This window comes from Aspergillus pseudoviridinutans (genome assembly GCF_018340605.1).
Source record: "Aspergillus pseudoviridinutans IFM 55266 DNA, scaffold_2, whole genome shotgun sequence".
In the NCBI taxonomy this organism is placed as follows: Eukaryota; Fungi; Ascomycota; class Eurotiomycetes; order Eurotiales; family Aspergillaceae; genus Aspergillus; species Aspergillus pseudoviridinutans.
Genome location: NW_025091282.1, coordinates 1,635,293 through 1,655,224, shown reverse-complemented (window position 1 = coordinate 1,655,224; position 19,932 = coordinate 1,635,293). Strand labels below are relative to the sequence as shown.

Below are 19,932 nucleotides of genomic sequence, written 5' to 3'. Positions count from 1 at the left end.
TATGGCGGAATTTATAGACTTGCTTGAATTCCACGCATAATGTATTATTATTGTACATGGGTATTTTTTTTGGTTTACAGGGTATAAAGGAAATCAAACCGACCAAAACAATGAAAGCTCCTGATGTAGCGCCTTCAACCGTATTAGATAGGATTATGTAGATGAGGGCCAGACCGGGATTGATGCAGGATATCAGCTCCATATAAAATCTGTTGCTCAGTACCAGAACCAGAGGATGAAACGCCATGTGCCAAATATTACATTGCTCGTTCGATTACGTTGACCTATCTATCTCAATGATCCGCCGGTCCCTGAAGCTTTTGCGCCTCTTCAAAGTCCTTTTTGACGGACTCCAATTCCTTTTGCAGATGTGTGATTTGTGCGTGATAATCATCCAAGATCTGGGAAAAATTAGCAAACTGGCCACAGGGATGCTCGAATGCAGTGCGATCCGAAGGGGTAGACAAACCTTCTTTGCAGTCTTCATGGTATTCTCGTCCAATTCCTCCTCACCCTGAGCAGCCGTTGAAGCGCCTGCCTTCTCCATCTCCGCCTGCAAGCGTTTCGAGTGTTCCCGGATCGCCAACATGCGGGCCCAGATTTCCTCAGCCCGCCCGTTGAGCGAGGGATTAAAGACAGACCGCTCCAGCTGTGCGAGCTTCTTCTTAAGCTCTTCTTCTGCCTCATCCATTGCATAGCCTCGATTCCTGAGGACTTGAGTCTTTGCCGCCAAAGCGAGACAGCGCTTGCTTAGAACTAAATGTTTCCGGCGACAGTCGGCGATCTTGACGGATATCTTCAGGTCATGACGAGACAGCAGGTCGGTGAGACAGTTGTTAATCTCATGGAGGCGGGTCTGGGCCATCGTGAGGAAATCCTTTTGTCGCTGCGCTCGCTTGCCGAGCTCCCAAAACCCTCTCACCAACACGGGCACATATCCGGAACCGGGTCTTTCGCGTAGAGCCTCTTCCCACTTCGTCTCATCGTCCTCCGCGGTAGGCTGGTAGAAGGGAGCCTGATCCCCGACGTGATTGTACAGATAAGTTCTGAATGGCGACGCGCGACTACCGGTGTCCCACTTGTTCTTGACGATCTCTATTTGCATGGGTACAGTTCGATGTACTGTGGTCAAAGTTAGCCTGGCGCTTAAGTCTGCAATGTCTGATCGTCGAAACGAACCTCCTGTAACAGCGCGGCCTGGTGACCACAGACTAGAGCCCGGCTGCTGTGTTGTGGTTTGTCCCAATTGAGGCTGCTGCTGGCCTGCAAGGACGGATCCACCGAACAAACTCTGCTGCTGAGGTTGTTGCTGTTGTTGTGTAGTAGCCCCAAGGCCTCCAAATAGCCCTCCTCCTTGTTGTGGAGTCTGTTGCTGTTGTTGCTGCTGTCCCAATCCTCCAAACAGGCTGCTCCCCTGTGGCTTCTGCTGCCCAAGCGTTGACCCAAACAATCCCCCACCGCCCGTCGTCGTCTGCTGCTGTTGTTGTGTCTGACCTAAAGCACCGCCAAAGAGTCCACCCGTCTGGGGCTTCTGCTGCGTTGTGGATCCGAACAAGCCTCCACCAGACTGGGGTTGAGTCTGTGTTGTCGTCGACCCAAAAAGGCCACCAGTCTGCTGCTGCGGCTGCGATGGAGCATTGGATCCGAACGCACCACCTCCTGTAGAGCCCTGTTGGGTTTGTGGCGATCCAAATAATCCTCCGCCGGTGCTCTGCTGTGTTCCTGTCGTACTCGAACCGAACCCGCCAAAGGGACTGGGTTTATTTGCGGTAGCGGACCCAAACAGTCCACCACCTGACTGAGTTTGCCCTCCGAAGAGAGACATGTCGAAGGTATTAAGCGAAAGCGCTGCGCTCTGGTGCAGACACTAAGTAACGCGATTGAGCGCGAAAGGCGGGAGGAATTTATGCGATTCGAAGCTCCCAGCAACGGTTACACTGATGTGGGTTGAGAAGGTTCTGACAAGCGAGAGATTGCCGGGCCTGCTTTGCGTTCAAAATAGGAATCAATCAAGAATAGCCTTTTAGCACCTCATTGAAAGGAAAGAGAAGTGGCCCGGCAAAAGAAGTCGGTGTGTATAGAGACAGCAACAGCTGGAGCTTGGTCAACTTCGCTGGGAGCTGCTTTGTTTTTCGCGGTTATATCACGTGATTCATACTGACCAGGCACAATGCGAATACAGCACTTTGTTCAATGTGAGCAATTGCAAGCTGAGACTATTGATTGAGTTAGTCTACACGCTATTGGCACTACTAGATGGCTGATGCCATTGAGCTTCGTCAAGAACACATTGCAATACCTAGTTACCTAGGCACCTAGGCCATACTGCATTGTAGTATCTGATTTCCGCAGACAACGGCATCATCTTACATAATCTACACCGCAGCCAATCACAGACACGCAAAAACCGACCCTTCCAAACTCGCAGCTCCGTCCGTTCTGAACCGGTTATTCCATTCACGAAATCCCGCCCGTCTCTCTGTAATTGAGCAAATCCCCCAGCCAGGCAGCCCGTCAAGATGTCCCGGAGAGAGCCCCAGTATGTTCCTCGCCCGATCCTGCCTCCAATTGAACCCTCTACGCCCTTCCCCGCAAGCCCCGGCGAGAACTAACCAGCACCCAGGTTCAACCAACATGTCCTCGTGGACACCACCCCGATGCCCAGCGACATCCCCAAGGTGGAGGAGATTGGAGCGACATCCGCGCCGCTGCTGAGCGCATCCTACTTTATCGGCGACCGCTGCAAGGCCTTCAATGACGATTTCATGAAGTGCAAGGCCGAGGCAAATGGCCGGGGGGAGATGGAGTGTCTGAAGGAGGGTCGGAAGGTCACCCGCTGTGCGGCGAGTGTGTACGTTTTCTCTTGCCGTTTCTTGATCGTGCTTGCGTTCAGATTCTACGCTGGTTGTGCAATAGTCGGTCCGAGGCTAATCGAGACATATCGTGGCACAGGATCAAGGACATCAACACCCACTGCTTGAAGCAGTTCAACGCTCACTGGGAATGCCTCGAGAATAACAACCAGAACCTATGGGAGTGCCGGAAGCCCGAGATGGAGCTCAACAACTGCGTTTTTGAGAAGCTGGTATGTCCGCGTTCTTGGCTCAATCCACCTCTACAACTTCGAAGGACGGTGTGCTGACAGTGAACAGGGCCTCAAGAAGACCATCCCTGGAGCCCCCGAGGGCCAGACCCCCGTACATCTGCGACCCAAGCAGCTGTATGCCCAGTTCCCCGGTCCTCAATATTAGGGTATCTGTCTCTTTTCCTAATTCCCACTCCTCGTTCGCTTTCTGTCGTGGAATCTCGGTGTTTCTGATCGAAAGGCTTGTCTGTGTATATATTAGCATCAGGAATGACAATTGTTTCTATCACGTCGTTTACGGAGCAATAATCGATTTCCAGGACTAGGGCTTGTTTGAAGTACTCCAGGTTGATGCTACATAACGGATGTGTCTAGTATGCATTAGAATACAGTATACCCCTCAGATGCATGCGTACTTCAAGCCATCGACACCTGCTGAAGGAAGTCCCTGTATGTGTATAATATCCAACCGTCAATGATACAAGAAGGAAAAGGACCAAAACGAAGGAGGAGACACGCCTGACAGAATGAAAGCCCATGATGATGGAAACCTAAGAAATTCAAACACAATATGTACTAGAGAAAGGAAAGGTACACGACTGCCGCCCGGAATGATCAGAAGATATCTAATCCGGGGAACCGTCGCAGGGACTTGAGTTTGGCCAGTCGAGTCTTTACCTCGGACCACCCGACCTTGAGCTTCTCCTCAAGACGTCGGTCGCCCTTGATCCTCATCCAGATCAGGACCATGCCCAAGATTGCCAGATCGAAGATGATCTGCCGCAAGGTCACCCACACAATCCACTTCAGCCAGGTCCACAGCGCAGACCGGCGACGGCTTGCCAGAGTCCGCGCCTCCATCTGCTCGCGGACCGCGGCGATCTCGGCGGTCATCTTGGTCAAGGCCTGCTCGACCCTCCGTCGCCATCGGCGCTCGCGCTCGCCGGAGCTTACAACGCGGTGTTTCTTGTCCCCTGCTGCTGTTGCTGGTTGTAACCCTCGCGTTCGCCCTCGTGACTGCGCTTCGTCGAGATCATCGTCGAATCTGTGGCTGTTCTGCTGGCTTTGGTTGTTGCTGTTATTGTTGTCGTTGTCATCATCATCCTCATAAATGGTATCCTGAGCCTCCTCGTACTCTTCCTCCTCCTCGTCCTCTTCATCTTCATCTTCTGGTACTTGTACCTCCTCCTCATCCGCAACGTCCCTATTCCCGCGCCGCTCATACAGCCCATCAGGCTGACTAACCGGACTGAGGACACGTAACCTGGGATCTCCACGATTCCGCTCACGACTATGATTATCCCGCGCCGTAGCAATGATATCCTCGTAGATCGGACGGGCCAACTGGCTCCCGATACTCCCATAGTTCGGCTGGGGTAGCGGCGGCACGCCCACATTCTGCATGGGGCTCGACGATGAGGAGGACGAGGAATTCGACTTGATCTGGTCCCAGACGAACTCGAGCTCCGCGACGAGCTCGCGCGCCTCTGGTGTCTGCGAAGCGTAGCGGTGCATTGTGTCGATGAGGGTGGAGATGTAGCGCCGTTTGGCCTCCGTGCGGGAGAGCCCGCGCTGGGCGTACCATGCGTCCCTGCGCCTGATCAGCACTCGGTCCGGATATGGTAGAAACAAAAAGCAGAGAGACCAGCATACCATTTCTCACACTCCGCGTAGACATCTGCGGTGTTCCCGACGGGTCGGTCCATGACGCCTTCCACATCGCCCTCTATGGTATCAATCATCAATCAGCATATCTATCCGGCACACGCAGGCCCTAATCCCGTATCGAAGAAGCGCCTACCCATGCTCTGCTTGTACAGCCCATAAAGCTTTAATCTCTCCGCAGCAGGCGGTCTCGCGGTGCCCGTCCGCGGGATGCGTTTGACGGTATTGAGTGCATGGACGAAGACTCGATCTAATAACGAGACAAACAAACACATCAGCACCCCGATCAATGCGAGAGACCCCGTGGTCCGTTACATACCCACAGAGTCCGACATAGTGAGATCCGAAGCCTCGAACCGAGCCTGTCCTTCATGAGAGCTGACAGGGAACTTGCGATCGACGAATACCGGCGGTGGCTTCTCCTGGAGGTATCGCGCGAGTATCAACGGTGGTTGCTCCAGCTTTGAAGACGGTCCTCCGCTTCGGACGGCGCTGGGACCGGTCGGTAGTCGAGTTCAGAAAAGGGGAGGCGAATGTGATTTGATTACTGAGGATGATCGGAGTGGACCGCACGAGATCCCCAAGCTTCCCCGGATTTCAGCGTCGACAAACAGCAATTGGATACTAGATGGAGTGGGAGGTGAAGGGGATCTTATGGTCGGAAATTAGAGATTGAGGTTCTTGTATCAGATGTTGTATTCTCCTTTTTCTGCGCAATTGGCGGATGATACGACAGGGATGGATGCGTTGGTTATCGTGTCGTGGGGAGTAGTGATTGCTAGATGTTTGCCCGAACGGGTTGTACCGCGGCTCTCGGAGTCCTGACAGCTGGGACCTGTGATTGACAAATGACAACCAACAGCTCCGGGTCATCGTCAACAGAACCCTTCACAAGCTGGCGTTTCTGGCAAATCAGGTTAATAATCTATACTCAGTTGAAAAGGATTATGCTCGATTATATCTCGTCAATTCAATTTATGTGACTAGCACCTTTATTGTGGTGATACATATAGAAACATATAGGTGACTCGATGGATACCCTCATCTGCACCAGGCAAAGAAAGGAGGTCATGAAAAAAAAGAAAACTAGTACAAGATCATTGCTCCACCTTCTTCGTGGACAGCGATCCATCTGAATATGCATTCTCGGCATCTACAACCGCCTTCCCGGTCATCACAGGCTGAGCCCTTATTTCTTCGGCCGACGCGGGTGGTCCGGTGAAATGCTTGCGCGCATAGACAATGTACCAAATAATACTGATTGCCGCAAACCCAGCAAACACGACGCTGGCGTAGTTCATCGAGCTGGCAGTCACCGGCAAGGAGACGGGCATGCAGAAGAGGACCACGGCCAGGACGATCCAGCACACTGTGACCGCGTTGATGGCATACCCGAATGCACCGAGAGAGAAGGTAGAGTCCTTGAGGTCCTGGCGCCCCCGGATCATGGAAATGAGGATGGGGAGACCGTACGAAGTCGACAGGCAGATCGTAGCGACACCGGTGAACGAGTTGAAGGCGGCGGTCGAGCCGAAGTAGATCAAGCCCAGGAGGCAGTCGACCACTGCAGAGAGCAAGATCGCATAAACGGGCACATCGAGGCGCTTGTTGACTTTGCGCCAGATGCGGAAGCCGGGGATGGCCCCGTCACGGGCGAATGCGTAGGTGCACCGACTGGCAGCCGTCAGGGAGCCAATGCCGGCGAACATCGCGATGCCGAGAATGAGGAACAGCAGCCCGAATCCACCCCCGGCGGAGCCAGTCGCTGTCTTGAATATAAGGCCGATGGGTTGGCCGCTGGCCACGCTGAGGAGGTCTTGCACGGTTGGCAGAACGAAGAGAATGGGGATCAGGTAGATGAGACCAGTGATACCAGCGGCGACGACTGACAGAACGATGGCCTTAGGGACCTCGCGATGAGGGTTCTGCACTTCTTCACACATGGCAGCGACCATACCGTACCCCGTCAAGGTGTAAGCTGCCTGCAGCAAACCGACAAAGAAAGCCCATCCAGAAGGCCTTGCCAGAGTCAGTATTTCCAACGCTGAAGGAAATTTTGACAGACAACTCACCAGCCACTAGCCGACGCATCGTAATGCGCAAAGACAAACGCCGCATCCCTCCGATTATTCGCCATCGTTAAAAGGACGATCAAGATGATGATCACACTAGCCGCCGTCCAAAAGATACACACTTTGTTGATCAGGTCCAAGTACTTGGAGAAGAAGATGTTGACGATCGCACAGACGAGCACCACCGCCCAGAACATCAGGATGGTCTGCCACGCATTGGCGACATAGTCCTCATTCCACAGCGAAATCGCGCTCAGGATCAGCTGTCCGGTCGAGAAGGTGATGCTAAGCGTGACCGTCCAGTTCCCCACGAGCGTCAACCATCCGTCAATGAAGGACATCATCGGGGCCCATTCCTTGGTCGACAGCATGGCGCTCCAGTAGTACACGCCGCCGGCGGTCGGGTAGACGGCGCAGATTTCAGCCAGCGAGGCGGCGATTGCGATCGAGATCAAGGTGACGAGGACCCAGCCCCAGATGATGGTGACGGATTGACCGTCTGTCAGGGTGATGTACATGGTGGTGCTGAGACCGAAGGGAGCAGCCATGATGGCGAAGGAGCTGTTTGGACACAAGGGGGATCAGCAGCTGCACCTATGCCATAGAGGGGGGTTTAAAGTTATGTAGAACGACGCACAGTCCGAGAACACTCATCATGCTCAGATTACGAGGCAATTCACTCTTGTAGCCCATCCTGGCCAGCGCCGCGTCGGCGCTGGCATCAACGGTGGCCTCATGCATGGCCGAGGTGACTTTTGAAAGATGGTGCGGGGGAGCTATGAGGTCAATAGGATGTATGTCAAGTCAGAAGGTTCAATTGTAGGTATGAAATCAATTCAGTGATTTATTCCAGTAATATTAGGGTGGTGATGTGAACACAGAGTGTCCCGCTATTAAGACGATCCGGTCAAGGAGGAAGGGAAGGGGGAATGAGTGGATATTTGAAGGCAAGACAAGACGATAACATCTCCACTAAGTATGGACAGCTAGATAGAACACGAGATATAGACGAGGAATAAGCTCCCGCCGTCCATAGATAACCACAGGACATGCTAAGGGAGCGTCCAAATTCCACTACTAGCTTCGAAGACAGTGGACGGTGTCTCGTGAAGACTTGGCGGGAAAGGAATGGACTCGACCCCGCATATCAGCGATGGAGACAGTGGATACTACCTAGATAGACACTGAGCCGAGGGGAGCTGAGAGGCTGACCCTCACCCAGTGGAAATCTGGAAACGCTGGGAGAAGCCGATAAGCAGCGGCCAGATAGCCCAATTGCGGCCGGTGTCGGGGGGGCAACCTCTCATGAGACCAAGGGGCGGTCCGAAAGCGCGCTTTGTTGCGGGACCGCGCTGATAAAGAGCCTGGGTGCTACTGTAAGTAGTCTTGAATGATACTATTAGGTTTATCTATGATGTCGATATGATTCTGCTATCTCCATTCTACAGAGAACATGACAAGTTGAGTCAGTCATGATCTCAATTTCTAGCTACATAACGATCATGCTCATACAGTACTTGAACCTTTAAACCGATCGACTACTAGGGAGGTGCCTAGCGTAGTAGAATAGTACTCCGTAGTGCATACGATTTTAAACGCAATCAATTCATGACTAACAGACTTTCCTCCACCCTACGAACTATCCGGTACCGCCCCAGAAGCTCTAACTTTCTAGGCGGTACTTTCCCACAGCTAAATAAAAAGTCCAAAGAGACTGTGCCGCTGTCAAGAAAATCATGGATGCCACCGATGGTTGTGGGACCTGGACCTTTCCCCAGTTATCCCGTGGCATTCCGTATTCGTCGAGGCAGCCAAGGGTCTGATTTGAGCGGTCCCCAGTCTCGGACGATTGGATCGCTCGGATATCCATCCATCCATCCCCAGTTTCGACCAAATACCCCAGATTATCTTCCTCCGCGGTGGAGCGTGCTACTTTTAGCCACGAGTCCATAAGACGCTTAGACGGGGCGCGATCAACGTGCCATGGACCCATGCGCGCTTCTTTTGGATGCGGGGTGGTGGTTAGAGACATTTCATGGACTGAAAATCTAACCTTACTTGTTGAGGACATGTTCGTAAGCAGATCGGCTTGCGCCTGTAATAGCACAGGATATTCCGCTAGAAGATTTGAGGTGTTGAACACATTCAGCCCCATTAGTACATACCTGTACTAGCTTTGGGTAGAGAAACAAGGCCGCCTAGCCATATAGTGAGGGTACTGGAGTAGAATCGAGCATGTAAGATCAATGCCTCACATAGTTGCACTCGTGTTGGACACAAGTATGATTTGAAGAGCACTTTTGAGTTTCATGTATCAGTTCAGTTCAGCTAGGGAAAGAAAAGCCTAGGCCAGAAGCATTAAGCTATTACCAACGTTAACTATAAGCGGTAAGTTGGCGATCCTCGTACCATGGCGTGCTTCTCGCATGTAGGGTGGACGCGACAGTCATTGCTCCGACTGCACCTAGAACGGGATTCGGCCCCTTACTGCTTAAGTTTGTGAAGAGTACAAAGCAAAGTGCTATACTAGCTTGTTCATTCACAGCTATCATTCAAAATACATCATGTCGACTGTCACACATATCGGTGACGGCTGCCACATCCGCTGAGCGCTGAGATCACCCGACCTTCTCTCCTGCGGAGGAGAATCAAAGTCTTGCTGACTTGATAGAATGGTCGGGTGTCAGCAAGGATGAGCGCCAGTAAAGGAGAAGATAGGAAGGGAGTTTTGAAGGCGGAGCTAACGATAAGGAACAGGGGGCATGACACAGGAAGGGAATTAGGGGGTATCAAAAAGGGGGCTCGAGATAGAGATAATTCATCACTTTATCTCCTTTGTGCTTTTTCAAATATCGCTTCGGGTCGCGTGCTGTGAAGTCCACATGATCGCATGCGAAAAATAGGTCCAGTAGGTCGGATCATGCTTGAAAGACCCTGCACGGTGAATGAGGACGACAGGGAGGGAAAGAGATGGGAGAGCGAAGAGACGCAAAAGGGGACGGCATCATCACAGAGAAACAGTCATATAAAATGAGGGGCAAGACCCAAGTGGGAAGGTCAGTGGCGCAGTGCAGGCATATGGGACAAATGCCAGAAGCCACGTGATAAGTGTGCCAGAGTCGCATATTGGAAAAGAGGGAAGATAGAGATGATCCCAGTTCCAGCTTGCATTCCCATCTGACTTCCATTTGCTTGGCACATGCTCGCTCATTGCCGCCTCGCCCTTCCTTTGGTCCATAAAGAAGGACGCCTTCACTTTCAAACCTCAAGCAAGGCCTTTTAAGTGCAAGGCCTCAAGGTGAGTTGCAACCAGCCAGCTAGCGTCAACTCCGCAGTGAATGGACCATGAGGAGGGATGAATCGAAAAGATCGGAAATGTCGACGTAAAACTCCGCAGAACGAAAAGAGAAAAACTTTAAAAACGCCCAATCATGCAGTCATCAATCCAGATAAATCGTTACATGAGATGATGTAGCTCATAAGCGGCACGCATGTACAGAGAGCATATCTATCATGCAAGCACCTTTCATCACGGGCTGAGCTCCGCGCAGATGTCATCGGTGCCATCTAAGCCAAACCCGGCCATATCGACCGAGTGTAGAGAGCCAGGCCCCCGGCCCAGTGATATGTCAGAGGAGGCATAATCGTGCTTGAGCCGCTCGTGAGGCCCGAAGAACGGTCGATTCTCCTCATTGGGGGTGTTACCATCTCCGGCTGCCCACGGACCGTGCTGCCAGAACCGAGTGTTCGCCTGTTGGTCACCGAAAAGGTCATGATGATCGTGGTGAGCTTCGGGTCCGTGACTGGTGAAATCATTGGGCGACTGGAACCTCAGATGCGACCGACTGAAACTGGAGCAAGGAGAGTCTGCGTGCAGCGGTAGGTCGAGACCAGACAAGGGCAGATCCTCAACCGTAGTGATGTCAATAGTCGGATTCTCCGTTTGTTGAGCCAGCGCCGATGTAAGTCGAAGGTTCGAAGCGGAATTTTGGCGGCTGTGGGGGGCCGAACGCTCGATCGCCCGCTGCACGAAGCTGCCACAAGTCTTAAGGATCTTCTCTTGATCTTCGGTGGACAGACTGGCAAAGTAGTCGTTTGCCAGGGAAGGCTTGGGCAGCTCTGGCGCACACGGGATAAGTTCGTAAGTCTTCTTGGCGTACTCGGTGAACCCGGATGGCATATCGTAGGGAGACTGGTAGACGGTCGGAGCCTGAGCACGCTGTTGGTCAAGGTAAGCATACTTGCCGGCCAGTTTGGCCGACGCAGCGCTGCCTTTTGCGGTGGCCTCCTGCTTGATATTCTCCGACTCTCTCTTCTGCAACACATCCAACCGCTCGCGGTGACTGACAAGTGAGAACCGGAGCATCTGCAAAAGTCTGGTGACTTCCTCCGATCGCATGTTCAAAGGTTGCAATGGCAGTAAGGTCCCATCAGGGGCCCTAGGCTGTACACGCTGCTGGGCCATAGCAAGCTCGAGCTTTTCCAGGCCATTAGGTGGTGGAACTGAGCCCATGGGACCCAGCAGCGTCTCAACTACCAGCTCAGGACTGACGATGGTATACCCGGCGAAGACATTGGCATGGTCGGTGATTTGCGCCAGGCGACGGCGAGCAATGAGCTCACGAACATTGGCGAAGGTATTGGCGGGGAGACCATTGGTGGTGGCGGCGTTGGTGCTGTTGTTGTTCTGCTGCTGCTGCTGAGATTGGAGGGGTTGCGGAGAATGGTAAAAGGGATGTTGCTGTTGTTGTTGTTGTTGTTGTTGGTGGAGGTTATGTGCTTTGAGGACTTGCGGGTACGGAGCATGGCGAGCGGACTGAGTTGGTAAGGTTCGATAGGCCGACGGCATCGCAGAAGCAGCAGCAGCAGAAGCAACAGTCGAGGAGGAGGAACGAGGGGCAGCAGCAGGAGGAGGAGGGGCAAGAGGAGGTCGCTGCAGCAGGGAAGGGCGGTTGGCAGCAGCAGCAGCACTGGCGGCGGCAGCGGTAGCGGCAGCAGCAGGAGAAAGGAGGTGGTGGTGCTGGCGAGGAGGGGCAACAACGGCAGACGGAGATGCAGACGCATACTGAGGGAAATGGTGGGGGTAAGAGGGGAGCCGGGTCACCACACCGCCAAGAGACTTGACGCTGTCCAGGAAATTCGAGCGCGGGTTGTGGACAGACACGCTAGGGTTGTGTGTATATTGAGCCCTACATTCGGTCGATGATTGCCCCATGTAATACCATATCTGCTCGCCCTTGTTTAGGTCGACATGCAATGGCGGTGGGGCAGAGACGTGTTTAGTTACGTCCACCGTCTCGAACTCAGCCCACTGATACGGCGATCGTCCGTCGCCAAACGGATTTCCTGCCACCGGCACCGCCGATTCCAACTCCTTCCGAGCATCGGGCTTGCGAGCTAAGTGTGTTGGCAATGGCTTTGTGCCTGGCGCCAGAGGTGCGAAATTACTCTTGCGTACAATGAGTAGCCATCTGTATGGCAGTTCAATTACGTCTCTGATAATTGATGAAGAGAGAAAAATATTGTCAGCCACGGTCTGTAAATACTCCCGATGGGGAAATTTCAAAACAATCACAGAAACAGAGACTGTTGGAGCAAACTTACCCTCGTGGAAGAATCTTCACCAACAGAGTCCGTTCCTCAGGCCGATTTTGCAGTACGACTGCACCATTAATCTCCTTGTCTGCCTGGAATTGCACGAGATCTCCTGCTACCAGCCGCTGGGCAGTTGCATTAACCTTACGGTCATAGTCGGCTGCATCGTTAGTCATCCAAGTTGGCCTCTTTTGGCGATGGTATTTGCACTTAAGGTCGACACTTGGAACCGAGTACTGATTGCCGTCATCGGCGATCACAGCGATGGAGCCGTGTTCGACTTGGACGCCGGCCAGTAGAGCACATGTGGCATGGTAGGATCGTGTACACTTTCCGAAGTTGCATTGGAAGCAGGCACCGCGGACCTCGCGGCAGAAGAGACATTTGAGGCCCATTCGAGCCTTGGGAATGTAATCAATATCACATACCACTTCCTTTCCGGACTCGTCGCGAAGGATACTGGTCTCTTCGGTGTACAGGGCACATCGTCGGTGGGCATGAGACTTCCCGTCTTCGGTCGGAAGAAGGTCTTCATAATCCAAGTCGTTCGGACATAGCATGCAGGGCGCCTTTCGAGGGATCTCGACGTTGACTCTCATACGCTTCGCTTTGGTCGTTTCACCAGGATGCTTGCGTTTCCGACCGCGGGTTGACGTCTTTTCAGGTACACTGCGGGGCGGTGTCAAGAGATCCGAAGCACCTTCCATCACGTCCATGTCGCTGTCGAAGTCATCATAGTATTCGGGTGTTGCCTCTCCGCGCAGCTTCCGCTCGATTTCGTCGACATCAATCCAGACACTGTCCGCTTCACAGTTGCATTTCTTGGCCACGCGACCGTAGTCGAGCCATTTCTCTGTCGCGAAATTGACAGACTCGGCACAGTTGTAACCCAGATTGAAGCCAGAGTGGTAGCCGTACGGATAGGTGATGACGAATTCGCCCTCATAATGAACCAATTTGTTCACAGTGATACCGTACTGAGACTTCAAGAGACTCGGCGAGACAAGATAGGTCTTGTGGCGAAGAAACTGGTCGCAGGATTTTGCATCGCTGGGCCAGATGCCTTGAGGAGAACGTGTCAGTATCGCCACAGCGTAAAATGAGGCTTGAGCGGTGCCAACTTACTCTTCATAACCTGTTCAAAGCGAGGAGCGTCCTCTTGCGAGATACTGTACCATTGTTTCGGAGCACCAAAGTGAATGTAGTTGATGCTGTAGAGATCCACGTCCTCCAGATGCCATGCGAAAGTAGCCTTCCACATTCCCAGATAAAGGTAGGCAGTGTTGACGCCAGGGACCTTTTGTCCAATGACATCCAGCAAGTTGGGTAACTTGGCGACATTCCACGATGTAGTGCTGTCGTCGAACAGCGAACCGGGCATATCGGCTCCGTATAACGGGTTGTTGAACATGAGCGATTTCCAATAGGCAGTCTCCAGCTCTTCACAACGTTCTTGCGTGTATTCTTCCTGATCGTGGATGCGGTAGTCGAAGTTTTTGAATGCTTCTTCATCGACGGAATCGATGTTGTCGCCCTTGTTGTGCTTTCTTCGCGCAGTTACAGACTTGGGCTGTCTACCCTTGGGCTTAGGTTCGGGTAACGACTCGCCATCGCTCAATTCCTCCGACTTCGTCTCGACAGGGTTAGATTCGGGTGATACGGGTGTTGGAGGACCTTCCGGTTTCGTTTTCTCAAGGGCGTCGTCCGCAGGCGGCTCTTCCTTCACTTTCACCTGGTTGGCCCGCTTTGGTGGCCGACCGGGCCCACGCTTCTGCGAACTTGACCCGGTGGTCTGAGGTTTCGGAGCTGCAGGGGTACGTGTGGCTCGTTCCTGATTCCGACGTCTCTCGCCTCGCCGTGCAGGGGGCTGATGACTGCTCTCCTCGCACAAGGCTTTCCACTGAGGAAGATTGTATGTCCGTTGTCGTTCGATATTCGCCTGAGTATAAGTGCCGTGAGAGCCGTGGAATTCCTGCATGATAGGATTCTTCACACGGATTTTCTTGATGGCTTCGTCCAAGGGCGGTTGAGCATCAAGCCTAGATTGAGAAACGATCAAAATCAATTCTAGGACAACAAAGGAAGGGTTCAGGATTCCTACCATTCCTTGGGAGGGATAACTTTGACTATACCCGACCGCATGCCGTAATGGTCAACTTTACTGATGAACGACTGGAAATCACGAAACTGTTCCATCGTCTGCCGGTTGTCTCGTCAGCCCGTGATTTGCAGGGAGTGTATTCCATGAGATCGCAAGACTTACCGGCTTGAAGACAGGGATCTTGCCGCCGCCATAGTAATGGTCAGGCTCAATCACTTCTTCTTCTCCTTCAACCGAGTCCTCAATTTTGACTGCAGAGGCACTAGGATCTAACTCGAGGTCCGAGAGCTCGGAGGGAACACCATCTGGGACCTCCTTCTTGCCGTTCGCGCTGTGCGGAGGTGTTATGGAAGCGGCATCGTTCGGACGACTACCGGCGAGGGAGGCGAAAGGAGGTTGATCAAGCGCTGCCGCCATCATCTCAATCAAGATTTGAAAACTAGGACGGGGTTTCGATGAAGATAAGAGTGCCGTCGTCGGAATCTGCGACCGCTGATCGACGGCGAGAACGGGATTCCCAGCGGTCGGGGAAGGGAGTGTTAAAGGTTGGCGAGGTGAGAATCAATCTATACTGGGGGGTAGGAGGATCGTCAACGTTGCGATCGTAGAGTTTCGTCCTTCCGATATCTTTTCGATATGTCGCTTAGAGAGAAGGGGAAATTCCGTCGGCAAAGGGGTGGTTGGGAAAAAGTGAAAGCAGCTGGTGTTGAGCTTTGGTTCCTGAACAAAAGGGTATATCTATCTTAATGACAAGAAAGCCATGGGAACAAGGGGAAGAAAATAGGCAGGCAGTGCTGGATGAAGCGATAGAGAATTAGCAAGTCAATAATGATGAGATTGATATCACCAGTATTAGGAAAGGCCAAAAGCAAGCAAAGCAAAGGCCCCTCTCAGTCTCCGGTCTGCGAGATTGGAGCGAGGAGATTTGCCGTGTTGCAGGACCAAGCAGCAAGTGATACGACCAACGATTGCAGCTAAAGGACTAGCGGAAAGACGATGTGGGAAGCTAAGGGCAGGGAAGACAGAAAGGGCAGAGAACCAGAGATAAAATGGGCCAATGCCAGCGTCACGTCGAAACAGGTCGATAGTGGAACCACCGGACAGAGCACGATGGCCTGACGCTTGGAGAACCAAAAGACTTGAAGTGGAATTTGCAGGATTGGGAAACACCAGTGAGATTAAGAGAAGGATGGAAGGGATGCGTGCGGGTGGAGAGCTGTGGGTTCTAGTGATTCGACGAGTATGTAAGATGATGATAGCCTGAGCGCCTGAAAATCAACCCGAAGGAGTCTAAGGCACCCAACTTGGCAGGGAAAGTGGCTGAGGGCCTGAAAAATATGGTGACAAAATGACAAGGATGAATACTGGCCTGTAAGGTAACTTTGGCGGCTGCGAGTAGATCATAGCACGTCTCCGGCGTCGGAGCCTTGGGGCATCAAAGTAAAATCAATTGACTTACCAGGCCGATATCTTCAACAACAAGAATAAAACTTGGAAGAAGGCCTGGTTCTCTAGCGACAACCAGTACTACTGTACCTGTGAGGCCAATACGGGGTGCCACCAAGCTAGATCATACAACAATCGAGGCATAGCTTGTGCTCAAGGCTCAACGAAAGGGCAGTTACTGGAATCACGTGATGACACTGCCAACAATAGCAAGCCTCAGGATAAGATCTACACGCACAGAGCAGCAGCAATATGAGAGGTACAAGGCTGCGTAGTAGTTCGGGTACCAGCGGACCGGCAAAAAGCACTGATCTCATCAGTCCTCAGCACCGAGTCTGATTCGACAAATAGGGAATTAGCCGGTGGTAAAAGCGGCAAGCTTCTTTTTGGGCTGGCATTATCATCCTGTATCTCCGTATCTATCCACTAACTCAGTTGGAGCTCAGCTCGTATGAGAATAATATCAATGTCAATAATCGCATGGTCATGAAACAGCTATGGCTGTAGCAGAATCATATGTTGCTTATTAATCTCTGCTAAATGAGCCCTTCTAGCTGCTATCCAAATCACATGGTCAAACACTATTCAGTCTCAATTGGTAGAGGGAACAACCGTTTGCAATCCCTTATCAAGCCAAAGGTCATAGGATCTCTGTCTGCAGCATTTGCCAGTGTATCCTCACTTCTAATAGCTGGTATTTAGTTCCCAAGTAGCAGGGTCGAAAGTCTCAGACAACAAAGTAACGGCGACAGCTACAAGCAGACATCATAACAGCAGTAGCTCAATTGTCCTCCCACCTACGCATACTACTATTGCCTTTGGTTAATCCCTCGTCCCAGAAAAAGCTAGAACTCGGTAGTGATACACCTCTGCACTCCGAGACCTTGTTCAAAGCGTTGCAAATCTGTGTATAAGAAATTCTATGAGCGGCACTAGGCCATCATGGGACAACGGTCTGCTGGAGAAATCGCGAGAACCCCTTAAAATCTGCACCTAACCTTGCTTGCAGAGAGAAGAGCTTTAAGGCTCTGCGCGGCCCGTGCATGATGTTCTTTCTCGCGTGTAAGTGCCGTGGTATGCAGGTCGGAGGTTTACTATAAGGCTTGAATCACATGACTTCGAAGCATCCCCCAGTGCTGATATATCGCCAGGCCAGATCCAACTGTCCGACGTTGGCTGGGCAACTTTGATGTCTTCTTGAACAAGGATATTCTGCGTTGAGTATTGAATAGAAGACAATCAGCTGAGGAAGATCTCAATGTCATTGGTATATAGCTGTACACAAATCATGGCATCATGCACAGTGAAAGCGAACGAACGCCATATATGCGCCAAAACCATATGCAAAAGAGGGTCATATCTAAAAAGTCACCAGAGTTCCATCAGTTCTCATTTAACCGCAGCTTCTTTCCGATGAACCGACGTTTCGCAGGCTTATCGGCTCGCTCTCGGTCGACACTCAACCCTTTAAGAGCGTGAAGCAGCATGCCCGAGTCAAAGAAGCCATCTATCGATCATTGTCAGCGACTATCTTCAAAAGGAACACCTTCTCGAGAGACTTACATCCACCCATGCCATCATCCTCCATATCGCCACTGTCCGTAGTTGGCGTCTCCGTGCCCCGTTGCATCGAACCGGAGTCGCGGCGGACTAGCCGGCCCCGGCGATTATCGTTTTGAAACCGCTCGGCAAGCATCTCCATCTCGCGTGCCCTGCTTGTGCGGGGGCTGGTCGCCTTACGGTTGGTGGCGCGCAGCAGCTTCCGAATCTCGTACAAATACGACTCTAGTGTTTGCATCAATCGGGCAGTCTGCCGGTGCTTGGACGAGGCACAGATCGAGATACAATCGTCTTTGATGATGTAACCGATACCAAATCCATCTGCAGATGTCGGTCCAAAACCGAAGTGCCTCAGACTCGGGTTGCCGCAGTTGGACGTTGACAGGATCGTGTTGTTGATTTTGTCCCAGCCGGGATCACTGAAGATGGCCGGAGTGGGCGGCACTGTGCGAATACCGCGGTAGCTATAGCCATTCGAGGACAGGCCATCCTCGGACATGGAGGACGACGTTTTGGGAGAATCGATGGCCGATCCGTTCTCAACAGGGCTCGAGTATCCGTTGGATCCACCTTCAACGCTATTGCCCGCTGACGGACTGTCCTCGTCGAACGATCTTTGCCAAACAGAGTACAAGGCATACAAATGGCGATCCTGACCCTGCCCCTTGGAGCATTCCTTGGTGATGGCGGTGTGCTTTTCGGTCGCCTTGCGAAGAGCGTTGACTTTCTGTTCTGCAGGGTTGTCGCCCCAAAATGTCTTCACAAAGTCGAAACATTCATTGGTGACCGTGCGGATGGCTTCTGTCCGCCCATGCAAGAAGAATTTGGTCATTGCTGGCTCGTAAGTGTTCTCGACGCGACCATACAGTCCGTAATAAGCGGCTTGAAATGCCATCTGCACAAAGGCATCCGGAGAGAAGCCCATCGAGGTGATAAAATTCTTGCCGTATCCTGTGAAGTCAAGAACCGCAAATTCATGCTGCTGGAGGAGATCGGCAAGATGAGACTCGGCAAACCGCAAGGCAATGCTCAACTCGGGAACCATGTCCCACTCGAGCTTTCGCGGTGTTGTGCTGACATTGCCAAAGCTCCGGGGGTCACGCTTTGAGGGATCAGGGCTGGCAGTTGCCCAGAGGGACGGGGCTTGACCGTTGATTGTCTTAGCGAAACGAAGGATCGTGTCCGTGTACACGTCGCTAGCGAAGCGCAGAACCGTGTGGCCGTCGACACCAGTGTGTTCGAAGTTGATACCAGCACTTCCGTTCTTGCACACAATGATTTGCAGTTTGTCGTACCACCGGTTGGTACAGGTACCAACCTGGACACCTCTGACGACCTCACTCGTACCACAGAGCATGTTGGCGCAAAGCTGCGACGTATTTTCCGGCTCCGTATCGTCCAGACAGAGAGCAAACAACGCTGTGTCGACAGTGTTCAAACACTCCGAGTTATTGGATCCCTCATCCTTGGTTAGGATATCTCTCAGACCCGACCATATCTTCCGATTCTCCGTGCTGAGAACACCAAGTGCACCCTTTGCGGCATCCTGTACTGGCGTTTGTTCGGCGTCGCCAATGATCACCTGCAGATTAACCGCAATATCCTTTTCGCTCATGATCAAGTCGTTATTATCGTCAAGAACATCAAACCAGTAGAACTGACCCCGGCACAGAACAACTATGTGTTTTGCGTGCGGGTCCTGGCTGATCATACACCCATTTTCCGTGGGTACACGCGCAGTTCCGAACAGTCGAGAGTATTGGTACATGCATAGTGGTGTTCCTCGGACCGTATCAGGTGGAAGCTCCTCCCGCCTGACAGCCCGAACAAAGGAGAGAGCAGATACGACGAGTGATGCCGCCCGAGTCACCTGATTGTTCCTGGCAGGCGTGGGATCATCTTCCAGCAAAAAGAAGGGGTTAAGATTCAAGACAACAGCTGTGACCAGGTCAGTTCAGCGATCGACTGCTGTAAGAAGAATGAAAAAGTTCTTACGATTGTCATAGTTCAAGTAAGAGTCGTACCCTATGTGGCTGTATGTTAGTGCACTTGTATGCGACGTGGTTCAGCGAATACATACAGAATTGTTCAATGTAACTCGTTTTGGACGAGGCATAATTTTTTAACTTCTCCTGGAGTATAGGACCATCTGTCTTGAGGAATTCCTGAACAGCAGCCTTCGTTTCTTGCTGCTCTCGTGGGGTTTGCAAAGCTGATAGTGCTTCGAGGTATTTCTTGCATGTGCTCTCAAGGTCAGGAATAGGCAGCTTTGGCAAGGAATCCTGGTTGGCAAATGTCAAGCCCTTTTTCTCACAGGAATGAGCCTGAGCTGGTCCACCATTCACCGATGTTGGATTGGAGGGATTAACCCTAGCATCGACGTTTGGTTGAGACCGGGGGTGTTCCAT

General features: G+C 52.2%; 6 protein-coding genes across 6 annotated transcripts; 1 reads left to right on the top strand and 5 right to left on the bottom strand.

The window, feature by feature from the left end:
• Nucleotides 1–293: 293 nt before the first annotated feature.
• Nucleotides 294–1,825, bottom strand: Asppvi_002635 (putative nucleoporin; the record flags this gene model as incomplete). The annotated part of the gene is made up of 3 exons (XM_043298617.1): nucleotides 294–401; nucleotides 470–1,122; nucleotides 1,180–1,825. The coding sequence occupies 3 exons, from the start codon at nucleotides 1,823–1,825 to the stop codon at nucleotides 294–296; spliced, it is 1,407 nt and encodes a 468-aa protein (XP_043154552.1).
• Nucleotides 1,826–2,519: 694 nt separating this feature from the next.
• On the top strand, nucleotides 2,520–3,251 carry Asppvi_002634 (coiled-coil-helix-coiled-coil-helix domain-containing protein; the record flags this gene model as incomplete). The annotated part of the gene is made up of 4 exons (XM_043298616.1): nucleotides 2,520–2,539; nucleotides 2,624–2,851; nucleotides 2,953–3,085; nucleotides 3,153–3,251. 4 exons carry the CDS (start codon nucleotides 2,520–2,522, stop codon nucleotides 3,249–3,251), a joined length of 480 nt encoding a protein of 159 aa, XP_043154551.1.
• Nucleotides 3,252–3,700: 449 nt separating this feature from the next.
• On the bottom strand, nucleotides 3,701–5,085 carry Asppvi_002633 (acyl-CoA-binding domain-containing protein; the record flags this gene model as incomplete). Its single annotated transcript, XM_043298615.1, has 4 exons — nucleotides 3,701–4,676; nucleotides 4,739–4,811; nucleotides 4,887–5,000; nucleotides 5,070–5,085. The coding sequence occupies 4 exons, from the start codon at nucleotides 5,083–5,085 to the stop codon at nucleotides 3,701–3,703; spliced, it is 1,179 nt and encodes a 392-aa protein (XP_043154550.1).
• Nucleotides 5,086–5,847: 762 nt separating this feature from the next.
• Asppvi_002632 (putative GABA permease) lies at nucleotides 5,848–7,563 on the bottom strand (the record flags this gene model as incomplete). The annotated part of the gene is made up of 3 exons (XM_043298614.1): nucleotides 5,848–6,769; nucleotides 6,823–7,383; nucleotides 7,460–7,563. 3 exons carry the CDS (start codon nucleotides 7,561–7,563, stop codon nucleotides 5,848–5,850), a joined length of 1,587 nt encoding a protein of 528 aa, XP_043154549.1.
• Nucleotides 7,564–10,351: 2,788 nt separating this feature from the next.
• On the bottom strand, nucleotides 10,352–14,935 carry Asppvi_002631 (putative jumonji family transcription factor; the record flags this gene model as incomplete). Its single annotated transcript, XM_043298613.1, has 5 exons — nucleotides 10,352–12,317; nucleotides 12,427–13,480; nucleotides 13,543–14,456; nucleotides 14,519–14,616; nucleotides 14,681–14,935. The coding sequence occupies 5 exons, from the start codon at nucleotides 14,933–14,935 to the stop codon at nucleotides 10,352–10,354; spliced, it is 4,287 nt and encodes a 1,428-aa protein (XP_043154548.1).
• Nucleotides 14,936–17,346: 2,411 nt separating this feature from the next.
• Asppvi_002630 (choline/carnitine O-acyltransferase) lies at nucleotides 17,347–19,932 on the bottom strand (the record flags this gene model as incomplete). The annotated part of the gene is made up of 4 exons (XM_043298612.1): nucleotides 17,347–17,471; nucleotides 17,528–19,462; nucleotides 19,520–19,549; nucleotides 19,605–19,932. 4 exons carry the CDS (start codon nucleotides 19,930–19,932, stop codon nucleotides 17,347–17,349), a joined length of 2,418 nt encoding a protein of 805 aa, XP_043154547.1.